This window comes from Cryptomeria japonica, chromosome 1 (genome assembly GCF_030272615.1).
Source record: "Cryptomeria japonica chromosome 1, Sugi_1.0, whole genome shotgun sequence".
NCBI classification, from domain to species: domain Eukaryota; kingdom Viridiplantae; phylum Streptophyta; class Pinopsida; order Cupressales; family Cupressaceae; genus Cryptomeria; species Cryptomeria japonica.
In genome coordinates, this window is record NC_081405.1 from 241,804,240 (window position 1) to 241,821,458 (window position 17,219).

Below are 17,219 nucleotides of genomic sequence, written 5' to 3' on the forward strand. Positions count from 1 at the left end.
AAAAGTGTTGGCATTTCTTAGAGTTGAAATGATAGAAGCATTAGAGGAACTAATGAATTTAGGATGAGTATTCAAGTAAATTAACACTTCTTTTATTGCTTTAGTCCCAAAGAAAGAAAAGGCTTTAAAATTAGATGAATTCAGACCTATTTCCATATGAAATATAATTTATAAGCTGTTGTCCAAAGTTTTAGCTAATAGATTGAATAAAATCCTTCCTCTTTTAATTTTTGAAGGACAAAAATTATTAGTTCTAGGAAGATCAATCATTGACGGAGTAATTGTTGCCCAAGAATCTATCCACTCAATTTAAGTTAACAAGAAACTCAGCATGCTGATCGAACTAGATATTAGGGAGGCATATGATAAAGTGGATTGGTTATTCATATGTAAATAATTAGAAGCTTTTGTTTTTTCAAAAGAATGGATTAATCTAATCTTTTATTATATTTCTATTCATTTTTTGGTCCTACTTAATTGATCTCCAATAGGATTTTTGAAACCTCTAGAGGTATTCATCAAGGGGATCCTATTTGTCCTTTCATATTTATACTAATGGTAGAAGCATTAGGTAGGTCTCTAATCAAATCTCAACAAGATGTATTTATTAGAAGAATTAAGATTATAAATGAATTTGAAGCTATCACACATCAACAATTTGCGGATGACACAATTCTCTTTGGGCAGGCAGAGAAGAGGGAAGCAATGAAATTTAGAAAAATTCTTTGAATCTACTCCAAAGCTGCAAGTCAACAGGTAAACCAGATCAAGTATGAAGTTTTATTCTTTAATATTAAACCATTTCTTGAGCATCAGATCTTTTCTCTTTTCGGTTTTATGGAAGGAGAACATCCTTGGTCTTATTTAGGTCTAGCTTTACTAAAGGGTTTGAGATCATCCAATGTTTGGGACCCAATAGGAAAAAGAATAAACAAAAGGATGGAATCTTGGAAGACAAAATGATTGTCCTAGGAAGGAAGAGTAACTATGTTAAAATATTTTCTTTATACTCTACCTATCTATCTAATGTCCTACTTATCTCTCTATATTGGAGTAAACACTAAGCTAGTTGAGAAATTTAGAACCTTTCATTAGCAAGGTATGGTTGATAAAAAGAAAATAGCTATGGTCATTTGGGAAAATATTTGTAGGCCCAAAAACTTGGGGGGTGTTAGTTTGAGGAATCATCTTTGACAAAATAAAGCTTTAACATAAAAACTCATTTGGAAACTCTATAACGATTCGAATTTGAAATGGATGAAAATTTTAAAAGAGAAATATTTAGACGATTTGAGTTTAGAGGGGATCTTTATGTCTCAATATCCCCCAAAAGGATCAAGTGTGTAGAATTTTTTATTAAAATAAAGATAATTAATAACAAATTAGATCTCATGAAATATAAGAGATGGTCTCAAGGCTCTTTTTAGGTATAACTCTTTGGTAGGGTTTTCTGGCCTTAGACAAACTAACGAATGTCACAAGTTATTGAAAATAAAAATTTAGATTTTGAAAGTGAAAATTTTGAAAATGTTGAAAATGTTGAAAGTGATAATGAAAATGCTCAATATGTGGAAAATTTGACGTAGGAGGTGAAAATGTGGAAAATTTTGACATTGAAGGTGGAATTGTTCAACCAAGTGAACCATATGTAACACCTAATTACTTTAGAAATGAAGACGCTCTCATGGATGAAAGAAAAATTGCAAATCCAAGACCTTCAAGAACCCCAAAATGGTTATTTGAAATCGATGAGAACATTATTGCAAATCTTGAAGGTAAGAGGTCAATAAGAACCGTTCAGTTGTGGGCTACACAAATTTTTGACCAAAATTTTAGCAATAAGACATTGACCGAGCAATGCCAACTCTTTGTTCAATTGCTTAAGATGATAAAGATGAGACCATTGCTAAACAAATTGAAGATTCGTATGAACAAGAAGATGGAGAGAAATTCTATTATTGGAAAAAATCTATTTGATGCTCTCAATTCTATTGGAAAAAATACCAAAGAAAGAGATAAGAGAGTCGCTCGAAGAGTGATTACAACCTCCTTAGTAAGCCATCAATTAAGGAAGGATCGTCAAATGAGACAAACTTGTATTGATTTTAACATAAACTGTAAAACTTTGGATAGAGCACTTGCACGAAGACAAAGACTTGACGATCCACTTCAACAAGATACATGGGCTTTTGGTGAGAGGGTTCGACGTGTTGATAGAAAGTTGATTGACAATGTGAAGGAGGAGATTAAACAATTTTGGCACTCTAATTCTAGAGTGTCACCCAATGTAAAGGACGTTTTGAAATTAAGAATCGGCAATCGAGACCGCACACCACATCCCAAACATCAAGAGACTTGCAAGATCCATTTTTATGCCCTCGAGATGATGGCTGCTATTTCTATAGAAATGATTGTTTGAATGAGAAGTGCTCGGAATGTGGTGGGTTGTCAAAGTTTGTTTCATGTTTTCATGAGGGCAGCGAACACGAGTTTGGAAAGAATTATGTTGAGAAAAAAAGATATGAGACAGTGAAATATACTTTGAAGAGTGGAGGTGAAGGTTCTAGATGTGAATTAGTCTCAAGAGAAGTGAGTATTGCTGATTTTATTTTGGATTTTAAGGAGGATATTTTCTACAAGTATGCAAGGCACACCCATAGGTCTCAGTGGTTGGATCAATAGGTCAGGATGTGTAAGAACTTGCTTATCTATATTTTTACAAGTTAGGGCGCTCAAGGGACGACACCGGTAGGGTATGACCCCGAGCGTTCGACCGAGTGGGGGTGATAAATAGGAGCATGAATAGGGTAATAATGCCTAACTGGACATGTCGAAGTCGACGGTTCATCGTCGCAACAAGCTTTAATAATAATAAAGATATTTACTGTGTATGCAAGCTGCAATAATAGTAAAGCCTGTGGATATAGCCAAATTGATGAACCATGTTAAAAACTTATATTTATTTATAATTTCCGAGATCCCAATCTGTCTAATTATTTTAGAGATGCTAGATTGTACAAACTGAAAAGTGTTCCAGAATAAATGATTTCAAAATATTTACTGCAAACTTATAATTATAACAACATATGATACATTAAACTGTAATTGTAAATACAATTTTCAAATTGCTTTTAGAATTAGACTGAATGTTCGCTTATCAGAACTAGTAATTTAATCTTTTCGTGAAATTCCTAAGGGGGATTTATTTGTGCATAATAAATAAATATTTTCGTGAAATTCCTAAGGGAGATTTATTTATGCATAATAAATAGATACTTTCTTCTAAATTAGATATTGGACAGTGATAATGACGATGACCATGATTTCTTAATAGGTAAATGGAATTCTCATTTGAGATTTTTTTGGAAAGAACGTTACTTAGATTATAAAAAAAAAAAAACTCTTGATATAAATTTTTTTGACAGTAACGGTCAATGTCGCAAGAAACTGGGTTGCCGAAGGATTTAAAAAGGAACAAAGAAACAGAGCCAGGCTATAATTTAAGTCATGGTTCTCAAAATCCTACTAGTCTTAAGCTTGAACCGAATCTTTGATGGGACGTCCTTTGAAATCTAGGAAATATATTAAAAGTATGGAAACAAGTACATAAAAAGGAAACAATGTAATTATTATTCACCAGCCACTATCATCAAATCCTATTGTGCGAATCAGGAGCCCAAGATGACAGACTGGGATTGCTTTTCATATTGGAAGTCATTAGACTGCGAGCTGTCTGCACACCACACAAAGATGCCGTGGAGCTTGCCAGAGTCTCTAAGCTTTCTGCACGCGTCAAAGAAGCCATTCGCAGGTGACAAACCTCCACTTCCCTCCGTCATGAAACTAGCCAGCACTTTTCCACCGCTATAGCGAGACTCCTGAGCGTTGAAATAGTTCATGAACTGTGAGACGCTGGTGCTCGAGTCATAGGCATAGAATTGGAAATTCACATAGTCAATTGAATTGCCGTAGTTTTTCCAGAGTGCAGTGTAATGGGATTGTATTGGGCCGTCGTCATAGGGAGCGATGGAGGCGAAGGAGATGACATTGTTCTGCTTTAATTGCGTGATGAGCTGCCCAATGCACTCAGAAAATGTGTTGGGATCGGAATAGTCGAAATGCTCATAATCGATGTCGATGCCGTCAAGATGGTATTGCTGGATTATGTCAGTGAGCGAAGAAACTGCATTGCTCACCCACGACGACACAGACGATGGTCTGAACTGGACGTTGCCACTGCTCACGCTGTCTCCACCTAAGCTGAGAGCAACTTTGACGTTCTTGTGTTGAGCTTTGATGGCTTGCACGGCGCTCGGGCTCAGATTGTCACTATCCCAGAAAATGTTGAACTTTCCATTTGTAGGAGAGCTTCCTGACGGGGTGTAGTCGATAGCGAAGGCCAAAATGAAATGAAATTGCGTGCCGGGATCGATTGGTAAGTCAGAAAATTTGACATTATCGAACTCGGCGCCAATGTATTCCCTAAAAAGTTTCGTGTTCGCACCTGAAATTTAATCCGGTTAATAAAACAATAAGGCTGCTAAATTAATGTGGCAACAATGTGAAAACAATATATAGCGATGGAGAGGACCGAATACAAACGAGAAGAACAATCTCTTATTCCCCTGTACTTCAATAAAAATAGAGTACAGTTAGACACGTACCTATTGTAGTAGGCACGAGCAACGCAAGAACAAGTAGAGAAATCTTGAAGAATTCAGCCATGGCGTTAGGCGAAGAAAGAAAGCGCAGCCTGAGAGGATTGTCGTGAGAAATATGGATGAACGATTAGAGCAAACAGTCCTATATATATACATACATGGAATAACTTTAAATTATGTAGACGGTATTTGTCGCTATCACGTGATGTGGGACACTAAACTACATATTAGGCGAGGTCATGTCACTTACTAATAGAATAAAACCTTGTGTATTTTTAACTATTCTTGTGCTTTCAGAAGGGTTCAAGAGTTTGTTATTTATCAGGCAAGAAACATCACGATGGCTGGCAATTTGGTCGATGCGTTTTCTTAGCCTATTTGTGAAGGTTCCATTGAAATTCTGTTTATGTTACTCTCCTCACTTCGACAGACGGCTACGTGAATACATACTAATGAAGCGTAGTTGTGCAAGTTACATTTTGGCTTTCGTAAGGAACTGAATATTACGTTCATTTTATTCGTCTTTTGTATTCTCATCTTCGGAAGATAATGTCTATGTAGATGCCATTGCAAACAAAAAGCAATACAAAGCAATAATATGGATGAACCAACAAAATACACACCCATATTAAATTGCCGTTCACTGATTAGTTTCAAATTTAAAAACCAAATTATAATTAAAGTCGTGGAATTGAACATTTGTATGAGTATAATAAATTAAATTAAAATCTTTATTGATTTTTAAAAATTAAGAAAATATTGTTTAAAATTTTAAATAATAATTCTTATGTGTGTAAGAAGTTTGCAATACATCTTATTTTATCAATGTATATATGTCATATCGTATTCTTGTCGTGTTTTAGCTTTTATGGTAATCTTCTTATATTTTAGTTTTTATTGTATTTTTCTTATGTTTTAGTTTATTATATTCAAAAATTTAAATAATCATTCTTAAAGTCAAATTAGGTTTGTAAGAAGTTTGTAATACAAGTTATTTTTATCAATGTATAGAGAGAGAGGGGGGAGGGAGAGGGAGAGATATAGTTAGAGGAGGGGGAGAGTGAAAATGGGGGATAGAGGAAGAGAGATAGGTAGAGAGGGAGATATAGTTTAGCATATATTGATGGAGACAGAGATATAGATGGAAAGGGAGATTTAGTAGTGAAAGATGTGAATGGAGAGAGATGAGTGAGTAAGACTGAGGGAAAGAAACAAAGAGACATAAATATGGGGAGATAGAGAGAGAGAATGCGAAATATAGAGGGAGACGAGAGAGAGATAGACATAGATCCAGGGAGCGGTAAGAAGATAGAGAAAGAGGATGGAGAGATAGAGAGTTTCTAAATCTTTTTCAACCTCTAGATAGTTAAGATCGACGTAACAATAAAGTCAAAGTAAATCCAATCTAATTTAATTAATTTTTATTTATAAATTCTTTTGCCAATTATTTGATTTCATTTTCAATTGACCAATCTAAGATCATATTTATTTTGATAAATTATCAAAGTAGACATGAAAGGTAGATTTTATTACCTAATTTAGTAGCCATACGAAATCCTATTTTATTCATGTGTATGATGAAGTTCCATTAGAATAGTAATCATGCAAGATGAGAGATGGAGAATGATTGGAGCATTTTGTATTGTCACATTGGATATTAGATGTCATACTATTTGTTTTAATAGATTTTCACATGGTCCATTATAATTACAATGAGAGGAATATTACACTAATTGAATGAATTAAAGAAGGTATATATAAATAAAAACTCGATGCGATTTGAATTCCAACTCTTCTTTCTATATATAAATAATTTGTGTCATAGTTTGCTTTAAATTATAAATATTTGATCAATATTTTAAAAACTATGTTATTTAAATAGGTATAAAAGGAATATGGATAAATATATATTTATAAAAAATAAACATTTCTTTAAAATATTAAATAGTAAATTGTTGGATTTGCAAGAAAAACAATTTTTTTAAATAAAATTAGATTTACATAAAAAATTTAAAGGTACTTAAAATACCTTCTCAAATTAATTAATTAAAAAAGATATTTGATTAGTGATCAAGATAAGTTTCAAAAAAATTCAATAAAATTATTCTTATTTTTAAATAAAAAATATATTAAATTCAAAACAATATTATTTACTTACGTAATTTCCTACTTCTGCAATTATTATTCTTCCATGCAATCTTAGAGAAGAGATTGGAGAAGAGCATGGAGATTGGATCAGAGTAGAGATGGTTTGAGATTTGTGAGGAGTTCCTAGGGTTCTAGGAAGGATTTCAGTTAGTTAAGATGAGAACATTAGTTCCTTTTTTCTCCAGATTTGAAAAAAGAACTCTAAAGTAGTATGGAAACAATTCCTCGTGGCAGGGAGAAAGAAATGGTAGAAGGAGATCATCTCAGGTATCCTTTCTAGGGAAAAAATCAGCTTCTTTTCCCAACAGTATACCAATCTTTCTTCTCTGTCCTTCTGGGATTCCAATAAATCTTCCTTTACAAAGAAGGCTTGGTTAGCTGATCATTAGGATATCCATAAGAGAAGAAATGAAGCTTTGAGGTCATCATATGGGTGGAAGAAAAATCCCTTTTCAGAGCCATAGTTGAATAACCATTTTCCTCCTGATTCTAGTAGGTTTGGGAATCCTAGAAACATTTCCTTTCGGCCATACTTCCCTAACAACATTCTAATTTCACATAAGTCTCTACGTTTTCATCAATATAGATCTCGGGTTGGGGATAACTCCATCGGTTCAATATTTAGAAAGGTGTTCCCAAACTAAAATCATTTATGGAAACCTTAGAATCGCAACATATAGGATCCCAAGTTTTCTAGTTCTTCTATGGATCAAGCAACAGAGAAAGAAGTAGAAAAATAGTCTTTCCCATTGGTAAAAGAAATTATTCAAGAAGGAGAAGTAGAGAACGATCATTTGTACTCTGCAAAAGTTCATATGGATTCAGCTAGCTTTGAATAAGGTAAAGAATTTGAGGTTGGCAATGGGGAAAGGAGTAAATATTCGAGTATTACACTTTCAAAATCTTCCCTCTCTCCTTAGATTCACAAATTTTGCCAACAACCACTAATTTGTACTTTCAAAAACCTTTATTGATATATTTTTTTAATTTCATTGTGTATCAAAGAATTGAAAAGGAGTTTTAGAAGTATTTCTAATATATCAAGGAAATGGCTTTTTTGTGTCACTTTTGGAATCAAAAGAAGAAAGAGACGTTGTTTTTAGATTTTCCTTCTTTGAAAATAAATTCAAAAAATGGTGGCTGGCCCCAAAAGTTGTTTTCTGAAGAACCCTCCCTAGTTTGTAGTATATGCCACTTACCTGATTATATTTCTTCTTCATGCCTGGACATCAATAGTTCTAGCAGTTGAGTTAACTCTAATTCATAGCCAATTATTTTCTCCATCTCCAATCATTTTCAATTCATGGAGGATATATTTGAAGCTTCAGAGGTCTTCCTTGAAATTTCTTCTCCTTGTTCCCCTATAGCAGTTTCTCAAATGATTTTGAGGAACTTTGAGATTCCATAGGATAATTTTTTCTTAAAAGACTTAAGATATTTTTTTTCAATGTTGGTATGAGGAAGTCAAGACAAAATGTTGGAAGAGATAGATAATGAAGTGCTAGGGGAAGATAAAGGGATAAGAGATCAATATCTTCATCTTCAAAACGTAGAAGTTGCTAACTTAGAAACTGTAAATAAAAATTTACCTATTCTAATTCAATTAGTTGGATGAAATAACAAGATACCACTTTGTACGATCAATAGAAAAGAAGATTGGTTGCCTTCTTATTTCCCAATTCCATCAAAATTATACTAGAGGGAATTAATTTGGCAGAAATTTGGATAGAGGGTTGGAGAGGATTTTTCAGGGAAAGCGGTAAGGTAATCTATCTAAAAATTAAAATTACCTTCTAAACTTGGAAGGACTTAGAAGATAACAAGAGATGATTAAGTATAAAGGAAAGAAACTAATGAATTATGTAAAGAAGGGTTTTGAGATGAAAAAGGAAATTTTTCTTTGGCAAACCAGAGAATTTTTCCTAAAAATTGGTATTTAAGGCCTGGAAATGAATCTCTTTAAGAAATGGAGATTGGCTCAAACTGAGAATGTAGAAAGAAAATTTCCAAGGACAAGCATAAGGTTAATAATTCATTAAAAGATTGAGGAAGGCTCAATAAACCATTTTTTATAATTGACAAAGAAAAACCTTCAATCTGTTAGTGGAATTGTTCCTCGACCTGAAGTAAATGGATTGAGAGAGTTAGGGGATGAGTTCTCCACCTCTCCGAAAGACAAAAGTGGGAGGTGTATGGGCAATTAAAACAACTAGAAAAGGAAGTCATGTGGTGGATAAAATTCAAAAAAATTTATAGCTTGGAGTCTTATTTAAGTCGAAAGAAGGTTCGTGAGATTACAAGGTCAGAAAAATGTGAAAGGTTTTGAACTAGTGTCTGTGAAGAAGTTTGGAATGTTATCCTCTTTAGACTCATTTAGGAGGAATGATTATAGTTTGTCTTCGATTCCAGACTTCAATCAAAAGAACACAATCTCTTTAGAGGATGGTGAAGCTCCACCTGTAACTCAAACCTTCTCCTCTAAGGCTCTAGAGGTAAATAACTCTATCGAGGAGGGCTCTCCAGTCCCTGTCAAGTTAGCAGTTGTTTATTATTTTTTGAGAATTTCTAATAATCAATCTATAGATAATGAAGAATGTTAGATTGAAAAATAAACTCTTATTCAAAAAATTCTAAATCTTGAAGAGCCAGAGGAGGATGACATTAGAATATTAAAAGAGGATATAGATCAATTAGAAGTTATGGAATGCCCTAAATATAGAAGTTCCTTGGTTCTGCAAGAAAATCTATTGATAAAGATAAAACCAGATTGTGGTAAGTCTCCTAGTAGTAGGAGATGATGGAGATCATTGATATAACACAAAAAATTAGATGGTGAAGCCAAAGATGAGAAAAACATTTCAACACTCTGAATCATAAGATTAGGGAAACCCTTCCTCTTGGACCAATGCATATTATTTCATGAAATTTAGGGGACTAAATGCCCCTAACAAACAATGTTCAGTAAAGAACTGTATTAAACTTTCAAAAGTATATACAATTTCTCTAAAAAAGAAGCCAAGCTGAATGGAGAACAAATGACACCATTTAAAAGGAAATTAGGAGTATGGGAAGTTGAATTTCTTGAAGCAGTGTGCTCCTCAGGTGGTCTGGCTCTGTTTTGGAATCTTGGAAGGGTTTCCTTTGTGAAAACAACAAGTAGTATAAATTGGATTAGTGATTCCCTAATATATAACAATGGGGATGTTAACATAATAATTATTAATGTTTATAGGCTAGTATAAAACAATGAGAAGTTAGGAATATTGAGGGGCCTAGAAAAGGTTCTTCATTTGGCCCCTTTGGAAAACATAGTCCTTGGAAGTAACTTCAATGCAATTCTTCACATCTCAAAGAAAATTGGAGGCATTCAAAGAGAATCTCAGTCTCAACCAAAATTCAAGAGTTGGCTAGCTCGAAATACTTAATCAAAATAAAATAAAAGAATGGCTCTTTCACATGGAATAATATCAGGTTAGGATTCAACAATATTGTTGAATTATTGGACACGATCCTCTTTAGAGGAGATCTTTCCACTTTTCTCTTTTTGTTTAAATCATATAATTTACTTTCTTTAGGCTCAAATCATTTCCCTATATAGTTGGATATTTTGGGAGAGTTAAAACCTTTAAACCATCCCTTTAATTTTGAGAAAATATGGACGAAGGATCCAAGATTCTTTGAGATGGTTGAAAGCTGGTGGAAGGAAGTTCAGTGTGAAGGATCTAAATTATATTTCTTTGTAGTCAAACAGAAATCTATCAAGTAGAAGCTCTTAAAATGGAACAGGGAAAATTTTCTAACCATTTTTTTAGTCAAATTAAAATTTGAAGAGGAACTGGATTCTCTGAACAAAGAAGTTATTCTACACGGCATGGATCAAAACAATTTTCTTAAACAGAAGGAGCTTCTTAACTAGTATGAAGAGGCTTTGGCTAAGGAAGAGGTCTTTTGGAGACAAAAGTCTAGAGAAGTTTGTCTTGCAGAGGGAGATGGGAATTCAAAAAAATTTCACAACAATACCAAGAAGAGAAGGACAATTAATTAAAATTTAATGATTAAGGATGAGAAGGATATAATGATAAAGGATCTAGAGGAAATATTAAGAAAAACAGTGTCCTACTTCTATGAAATCTTAAACAATTGGTAAGGTTCAAATCTATCCTCACAAAAAAGCACTTTTGATTAAAATTTCAAGATTGATTTCAGAGTTGCGAAAAAAAATTCTAACTAAAAAATTACCATTTTGGGAAGTGGAAATATCTCTTAATAAACTGCATCCTAATGAATCTCCAAGCCTAGATGGATTTCCTACCAACTTCTTTCAAAAGTGTTGGCATTTCTTAGAGTTGAAATGATAGAAGCATTAGAGGAACTAATGAATTTAGGATGAGTATTCAAGTAAATTAACACTTCTTTTATTGCTTTAGTCCCAAAGAAAGAAAAGGCTTTAAAATTAGATGAATTCAGACCTATTTCCATATGAAATATAATTTATAAGCTGTTGTCCAAAGTTTTAGCTAATAGATTGAATAAAATCCTTCCTCTTTTAATTTTTGAAGGACAAAAATTATTAGTTCTAGGAAGATCAATCATTGACGGAGTAATTGTTGCCCAAGAATCTATCCACTCAATTTAAGTTAACAAGAAACTCAGCATGCTGATCGAACTAGATATTAGGGAGGCATATGATAAAGTGGATTGGTTATTCATATGTAAATAATTAGAAGCTTTTGTTTTTTCAAAAGAATGGATTAATCTAATCTTTTATTATATTTCTATTCATTTTTTGGTCCTACTTAATTGATCTCCAATAGGATTTTTGAAACCTCTAGAGGTATTCATCAAGGGGATCCTATTTGTCCTTTCATATTTATACTAATGGTAGAAGCATTAGGTAGGTCTCTAATCAAATCTCAACAAGATGTATTTATTAGAAGAATTAAGATTATAAATGAATTTGAAGCTATCACACATCAACAATTTGCGGATGACACAATTCTCTTTGGGCAGGCAGAGAAGAGGGAAGCAATGAAATTTAGAAAAATTCTTTGAATCTACTCCAAAGCTGCAAGTCAACAGGTAAACCAGATCAAGTATGAAGTTTTATTCTTTAATATTAAACCATTTCTTGAGCATGAGATCTTTTCTCTTTTCGGTTTTATGGAAGGAGAACATCCTTGGTCTTATTTAGGTCTAGCTTTACTAAAGGGTTTGAGATCATCCAATGTTTGGGACCCAATAGGAAAAAGAATAGACAAAAGGATGGAATCTTGGAAGACAAAATGATTGTCCTAGGAAGGAAGAGTAACTATGTTAAAATATTTTCTTTATACTCTACCTATCTATCTAATGTCCTACTTATCTCTCTATATTGGAGTAAACACTAAGCTAGTTGAGAAATTTAGAACCTTTCATTAGCAAGGTATGGTTGATAAAAAGAAAATAGCTATGGTCATTTGGGAAAATATTTGTAGGCCCAAAAACTTGGGGGGTGTTAGTTTGAGGAATCATCTTTGACAAAATAAAGCTTTAACATAAAAACTCATTTGGAAACTCTATAACGATTCGAATTTGAAATGGATGAAAATTTTAAAAGAGAAATATTTAGACGATTTGAGTTTAGAGGGGATCTTTATGTCTCAATATCCCCCAAAAGGATCAAGTGTGTAGAATTTTTTATTAAAATAAAGATAATTAATAACAAATTAGATCTCATGAAATATAAGAGATGGTCTCAAGGCTCTTTTTAGGTATAACTCTTTGGTAGGGTTTTCTGGCCTTAGACAAACTAACGAATGTCACAAGTTATTGAAAATAAAAATTTAGATTTTGAAAGTGAAAATGTTGAAAATGTTGAAAATGTTGAAAGTGATAATGAAAATGCTCAATATGTGGAAAATTTGACGTAGGAGGTGAAAATGTGGAAAATTTTGACATTGAAGGTGGAATTGTTCAACCAAGTGAACCATATGTAACACCTAATTACTTTAGAAATGAAGACGCTCTCATGGATGAAAGAAAAATTGCAAATCCAAGACCTTCAAGAACCCCAAAATGGTTATTTGAAATCGATGAGAACATTATTGCAAATCTTGAAGGTAAGAGGTCAATAAGAACCGTTCAGTTGTGGGCTACACAAATTTTTGACCAAAATTTTAGCAATAAGACATTGACCGAGCAATGCCAACTCTTTGTTCAATTGCTTAAGATGATAAAGATGAGACCATTGCTAAACAAATTGAAGATTCGTATGAACAAGAAGATGGAGAGAAATTCTATTATTGGAAAAAATCTATTTGATGCTCTCAATTCTATTGGAAAAAATACCAAAGAAAGAGATAAGAGAGTCGCTCGAAGAGTGATTACAACCTCCTTAGTAAGCCATCAATTAAGGAAGGATCGTCAAATGAGACAAACTTGTATTGATTTTAACATAAACTGTAAAACTTTGGATAGAGCACTTGCACGAAGACAAAGACTTGACGATCCACTTCAACAAGATACATGGGCTTTTGGTGAGAGGGTTCGACGTGTTGATAGAAAGTTGATTGACAATGTGAAGGAGGAGATTAAACAATTTTGGCAATCTAATTCTAGAGTGTCACCCAATGTAAAGGACGTTTTGAAATTAAGAATCGGCAACCGAGACCGCACACCACATCCCAAACATCAAGAGACTTGCAAGATCCATTTTTATGCCCTCGAGATGATGGCTGCTATTTCTATAGAAATGATTGTTTGAATGAGAAGTGCTCGGAATGTGGTGGGTTGTCAAAGTTTGTTTCATGTTTTCATGAGGGCAGCGAACACGAGTTTGGAAAGAATTATGTTGAGAAAAAAAGATATGAGACAGTGAAATATACTTTGAAGAGTGGAGGTGAAGGTTCTAGATGTGAATTAGTCTCAAGAGAAGTGAGTATTGCTGATTTTATTTTGGATTTTAAGGAGGATATTTTCTACAAGTATGCAAGGCACACCCATAGGTCTCAGTGGTTGGATCAATAGGTCAGGATGTGTAAGAACTTGCTTATCTATATTTTTACAAGTTAGGGCGCTCAAGGGACGACACCGGTAGGGTATGACCCCGAGCGTTCGACCGAGTGGGGGTGATAAATAGGAGCATGAATAGGGTAATAATGCCTAACTGGACATGTCGAAGTCGACGGTTCATCGTCGCAACAAGCTTTAATAATAATAAAGATATTTACTGTGTATGCAAGCTGCAATAATAGTAAAGCCTGTGGATATAGCCAAATTGATGAACCGTGTTAAAAACTTATATTTATTTATAATTTCCGAGATCCCAATCTGTCTAATTATTTTAGAGATGCTAGATTGTACAAACTGAAAAGTGTTCCAGAATAAATGATTTCAAAATATTTACTGCAAACTTATAATTATAACAACATATGATACATTAAACTGTAATTGTAAATACAATTTTCAAATTGCTTTTAGAATTAGACTGAATGTTCGCTTATCAGAACTAGTAATTTAATCTTTTCGTGAAATTCCTAAGGGGGATTTATTTGTGCATAATAAATAAATATTTTCGTGAAATTCCTAAGGGAGATTTATTTATGCATAATAAATAGATACTTTCTTCTAAATTAGATATTGGACAGTGATAATGACGATGACCATGATTTCTTAATAGGTAAATGGAATTCTCATTTGAGATTTTTTTGGAAAGAACGTTACTTAGATTATAAAAAAAAAAAAACTCTTGATATAAATTTTTTTGACAGTAACGGTCAATGTCGCAAGAAACTGGGTTGCCGAAGGATTTAAAAAGGAACAAAGAAACAGAGCCAGGCTATAATTTAAGTCATGGTTCTCAAAATCCTACTAGTCTTAAGCTTGAACCGAATCTTTGATGGGACGCCCTTTGAAATCTAGGAAATATATTAAAAGTATGGAAACAAGTACATAAAAAGGAAACAATGTAATTATTATTCACCAGCCACTATCATCAAATCCTATTGTGCGAATCAGGAGCCCAAGATGACAGACTGGGATTGCTTTTCATATTGGAAGTCATTAGACTGCGAGCTGTCTGCACACCACACAAAGATGCCGTGGAGCTTGCCAGAGTCTCTAAGCTTTCTGCACGCGTCAAAGAAGCCATTCGCAGGTGACAAACCTCCACTTCCCTCCGTCATGAAACTAGCCAGCACTTTTCCACCGCTATAGCGAGACTCCTGAGCGTTGAAATAGTTCATGAACTGTGAGACGCTGGTGCTCGAGTCATAGGCATAGAATTGGAAATTCACATAGTCAATTGAATTGCCGTAGTTTTTCCAGAGTGCAGTGTAATGGGATTGTATTGGGCCGTCGTCATAGGGAGCGATGGAGGCGAAGGAGATGACATTGTTCTGCTTTAATTGCGTGATGAGCTGCCCAATGCACTCAGAAAATGTGTTGGGATCGGAATAGTCGAAATGCTCATAATCGATGTCGATGCCGTCAAGATGGTATTGCTGGATTATGTCAGTGAGCGAAGAAACTGCATTGCTCACCCACGACGACACAGACGATGGTCTGAACTGGACGTTGCCACTGCTCACGCTGTCTCCACCTAAGCTGAGAGCAACTTTGACGTTCTTGTGTTGAGCTTTGATGGCTTGCACGGCGCTCGGGCTCAGATTGTCACTATCCCAGAAAATGTTGAACTTTCCATTTGTAGGAGAGCTTCCTGACGGGGTGTAGTCGATAGCGAAGGCCAAAATGAAATGAAATTGCGTGCCGGGATCGATTGGTAAGTCAGAAAATTTGACATTATCGAACTCGGCGCCAATGTATTCCCTAAAAAGTTTCGTGTTCGCACCTGAAATTTAATCCGGTTAATAAAACAATAAGGCTGCTAAATTAATGTGGCAACAATGTGAAAACAATATATAGCGATGGAGAGGACCGAATACAAACGAGAAGAACAATCTCTTATTCCCCTGTACTTCAATAAAAATAGAGTACAGTTAGACACGTACCTATTGTAGTAGGCACGAGCAACGCAAGAACAAGTAGAGAAATCTTGAAGAATTCAGCCATGGCGTTAGGCGAAGAAAGAAAGCGCAGCCTGAGAGGATTGTCGTGAGAAATATGGATGAACGATTAGAGCAAACAGTCCTATATATATACATACATGGAATAACTTTAAATTATGTAGACGGTATTTGTCGCTATCACGTGATGTGGGACACTAAACTACATATTAGGCGAGGTCATGTCACTTACTAATAGAATAAAACCTTGTGTATTTTTAACTATTCTTGTGCTTTCAGAAGGGTTCAAGAGTTTGTTATTTATCAGGCAAGAAACATCACGATGGCTGGCAATTTGGTCGATGCGTTTTCTTAGCCTATTTGTGAAGGTTCCATTGAAATTCTGTTTATGTTACTCTCCTCACTTCGACAGACGGCTACGTGAATACATACTAATGAAGCGTAGTTGTGCAAGTTACATTTTGGCTTTCGTAAGGAACTGAATATTACGTTCATTTTATTCGTCTTTTGTATTCTCATCTTCGGAAGATAATGTCTATGTAGATGCCATTGCAAACAAAAAGCAATACAAAGCAATAATATGGATGAACCAACAAAATACACACCCATATTAAATTGCCGTTCACTGATTAGTTTCAAATTTAAAAACCAAATTATAATTAAAGTCGTGGAATTGAACATTTGTATGAGTATAATAAATTAAATTAAAATCTTTATTGATTTTTAAAAATTAAGAAAATATTGTTTAAAATTTTAAATAATAATTCTTATGTGTGTAAGAAGTTTGCAATACATCTTATTTTATCAATGTATATATGTCATATCGTATTCTTGTCGTGTTTTAGCTTTTATGGTAATCTTCTTATATTTTAGTTTTTATTGTATTTTTCTTATGTTTTAGTTTATTATATTCAAAAATTTAAATAATCATTCTTAAAGTCAAATTAGGTTTGTAAGAAGTTTGTAATACAAGTTATTTTTATCAATGTATAGAGAGAGAGGGGGGAGGGAGAGGGAGAGATATAGTTAGAGGAGGGGGAGAGTGAAAATGGGGGATAGAGGAAGAGAGATAGGTAGAGAGGGAGATATAGTTTAGCATATATTGATGGAGACAGAGATATAGATGGAAAGGGAGATTTAGTAGTGAAAGATGTGAATGGAGAGAGATGAGTGAGTAAGACTGAGGGAAAGAAACAAAGAGACATAAATATGGGGAGATAGAGAGAGAGAATGCGAAATATAGAGGGAGACGAGAGAGAGATAGACATAGATCCAGGGAGCGGTAAGAAGATAGAGAAAGAGGATGGAGAGATAGAGAGTTTCTAAATCTTTTTCAACCTCTAGATAGTTAAGATCGACGTAACAATAAAGTCAAAGTAAATCCAATCTAATTTAATTAATTTTTATT

The 17,219-nt window shown here is 34.0% G+C and overlaps 2 protein-coding genes across 2 annotated transcripts; both read right to left on the bottom strand.

The window, feature by feature from the left end:
- Positions 1 to 731: 731 nt before the first annotated feature.
- LOC131034155 (chitinase 2-like) lies at positions 732 to 4,725 on the bottom strand. Its single transcript, XM_057965545.1, is given in 4 exon segments — positions 732 to 742; positions 2,818 to 2,860; positions 3,687 to 4,537; positions 4,665 to 4,725. Coding segments are annotated over 4 exon segments (966 nt in total).
- A 7,138-nt stretch (positions 4,726 to 11,863) lies between these two features.
- LOC131034154 (chitinase 2-like) lies at positions 11,864 to 15,857 on the bottom strand. Its single transcript, XM_057965544.1, is given in 4 exon segments — positions 11,864 to 11,874; positions 13,950 to 13,992; positions 14,819 to 15,669; positions 15,797 to 15,857. Coding segments are annotated over 4 exon segments (966 nt in total).
- Between the last annotated feature and the right edge of the window lie 1,362 nt (positions 15,858 to 17,219).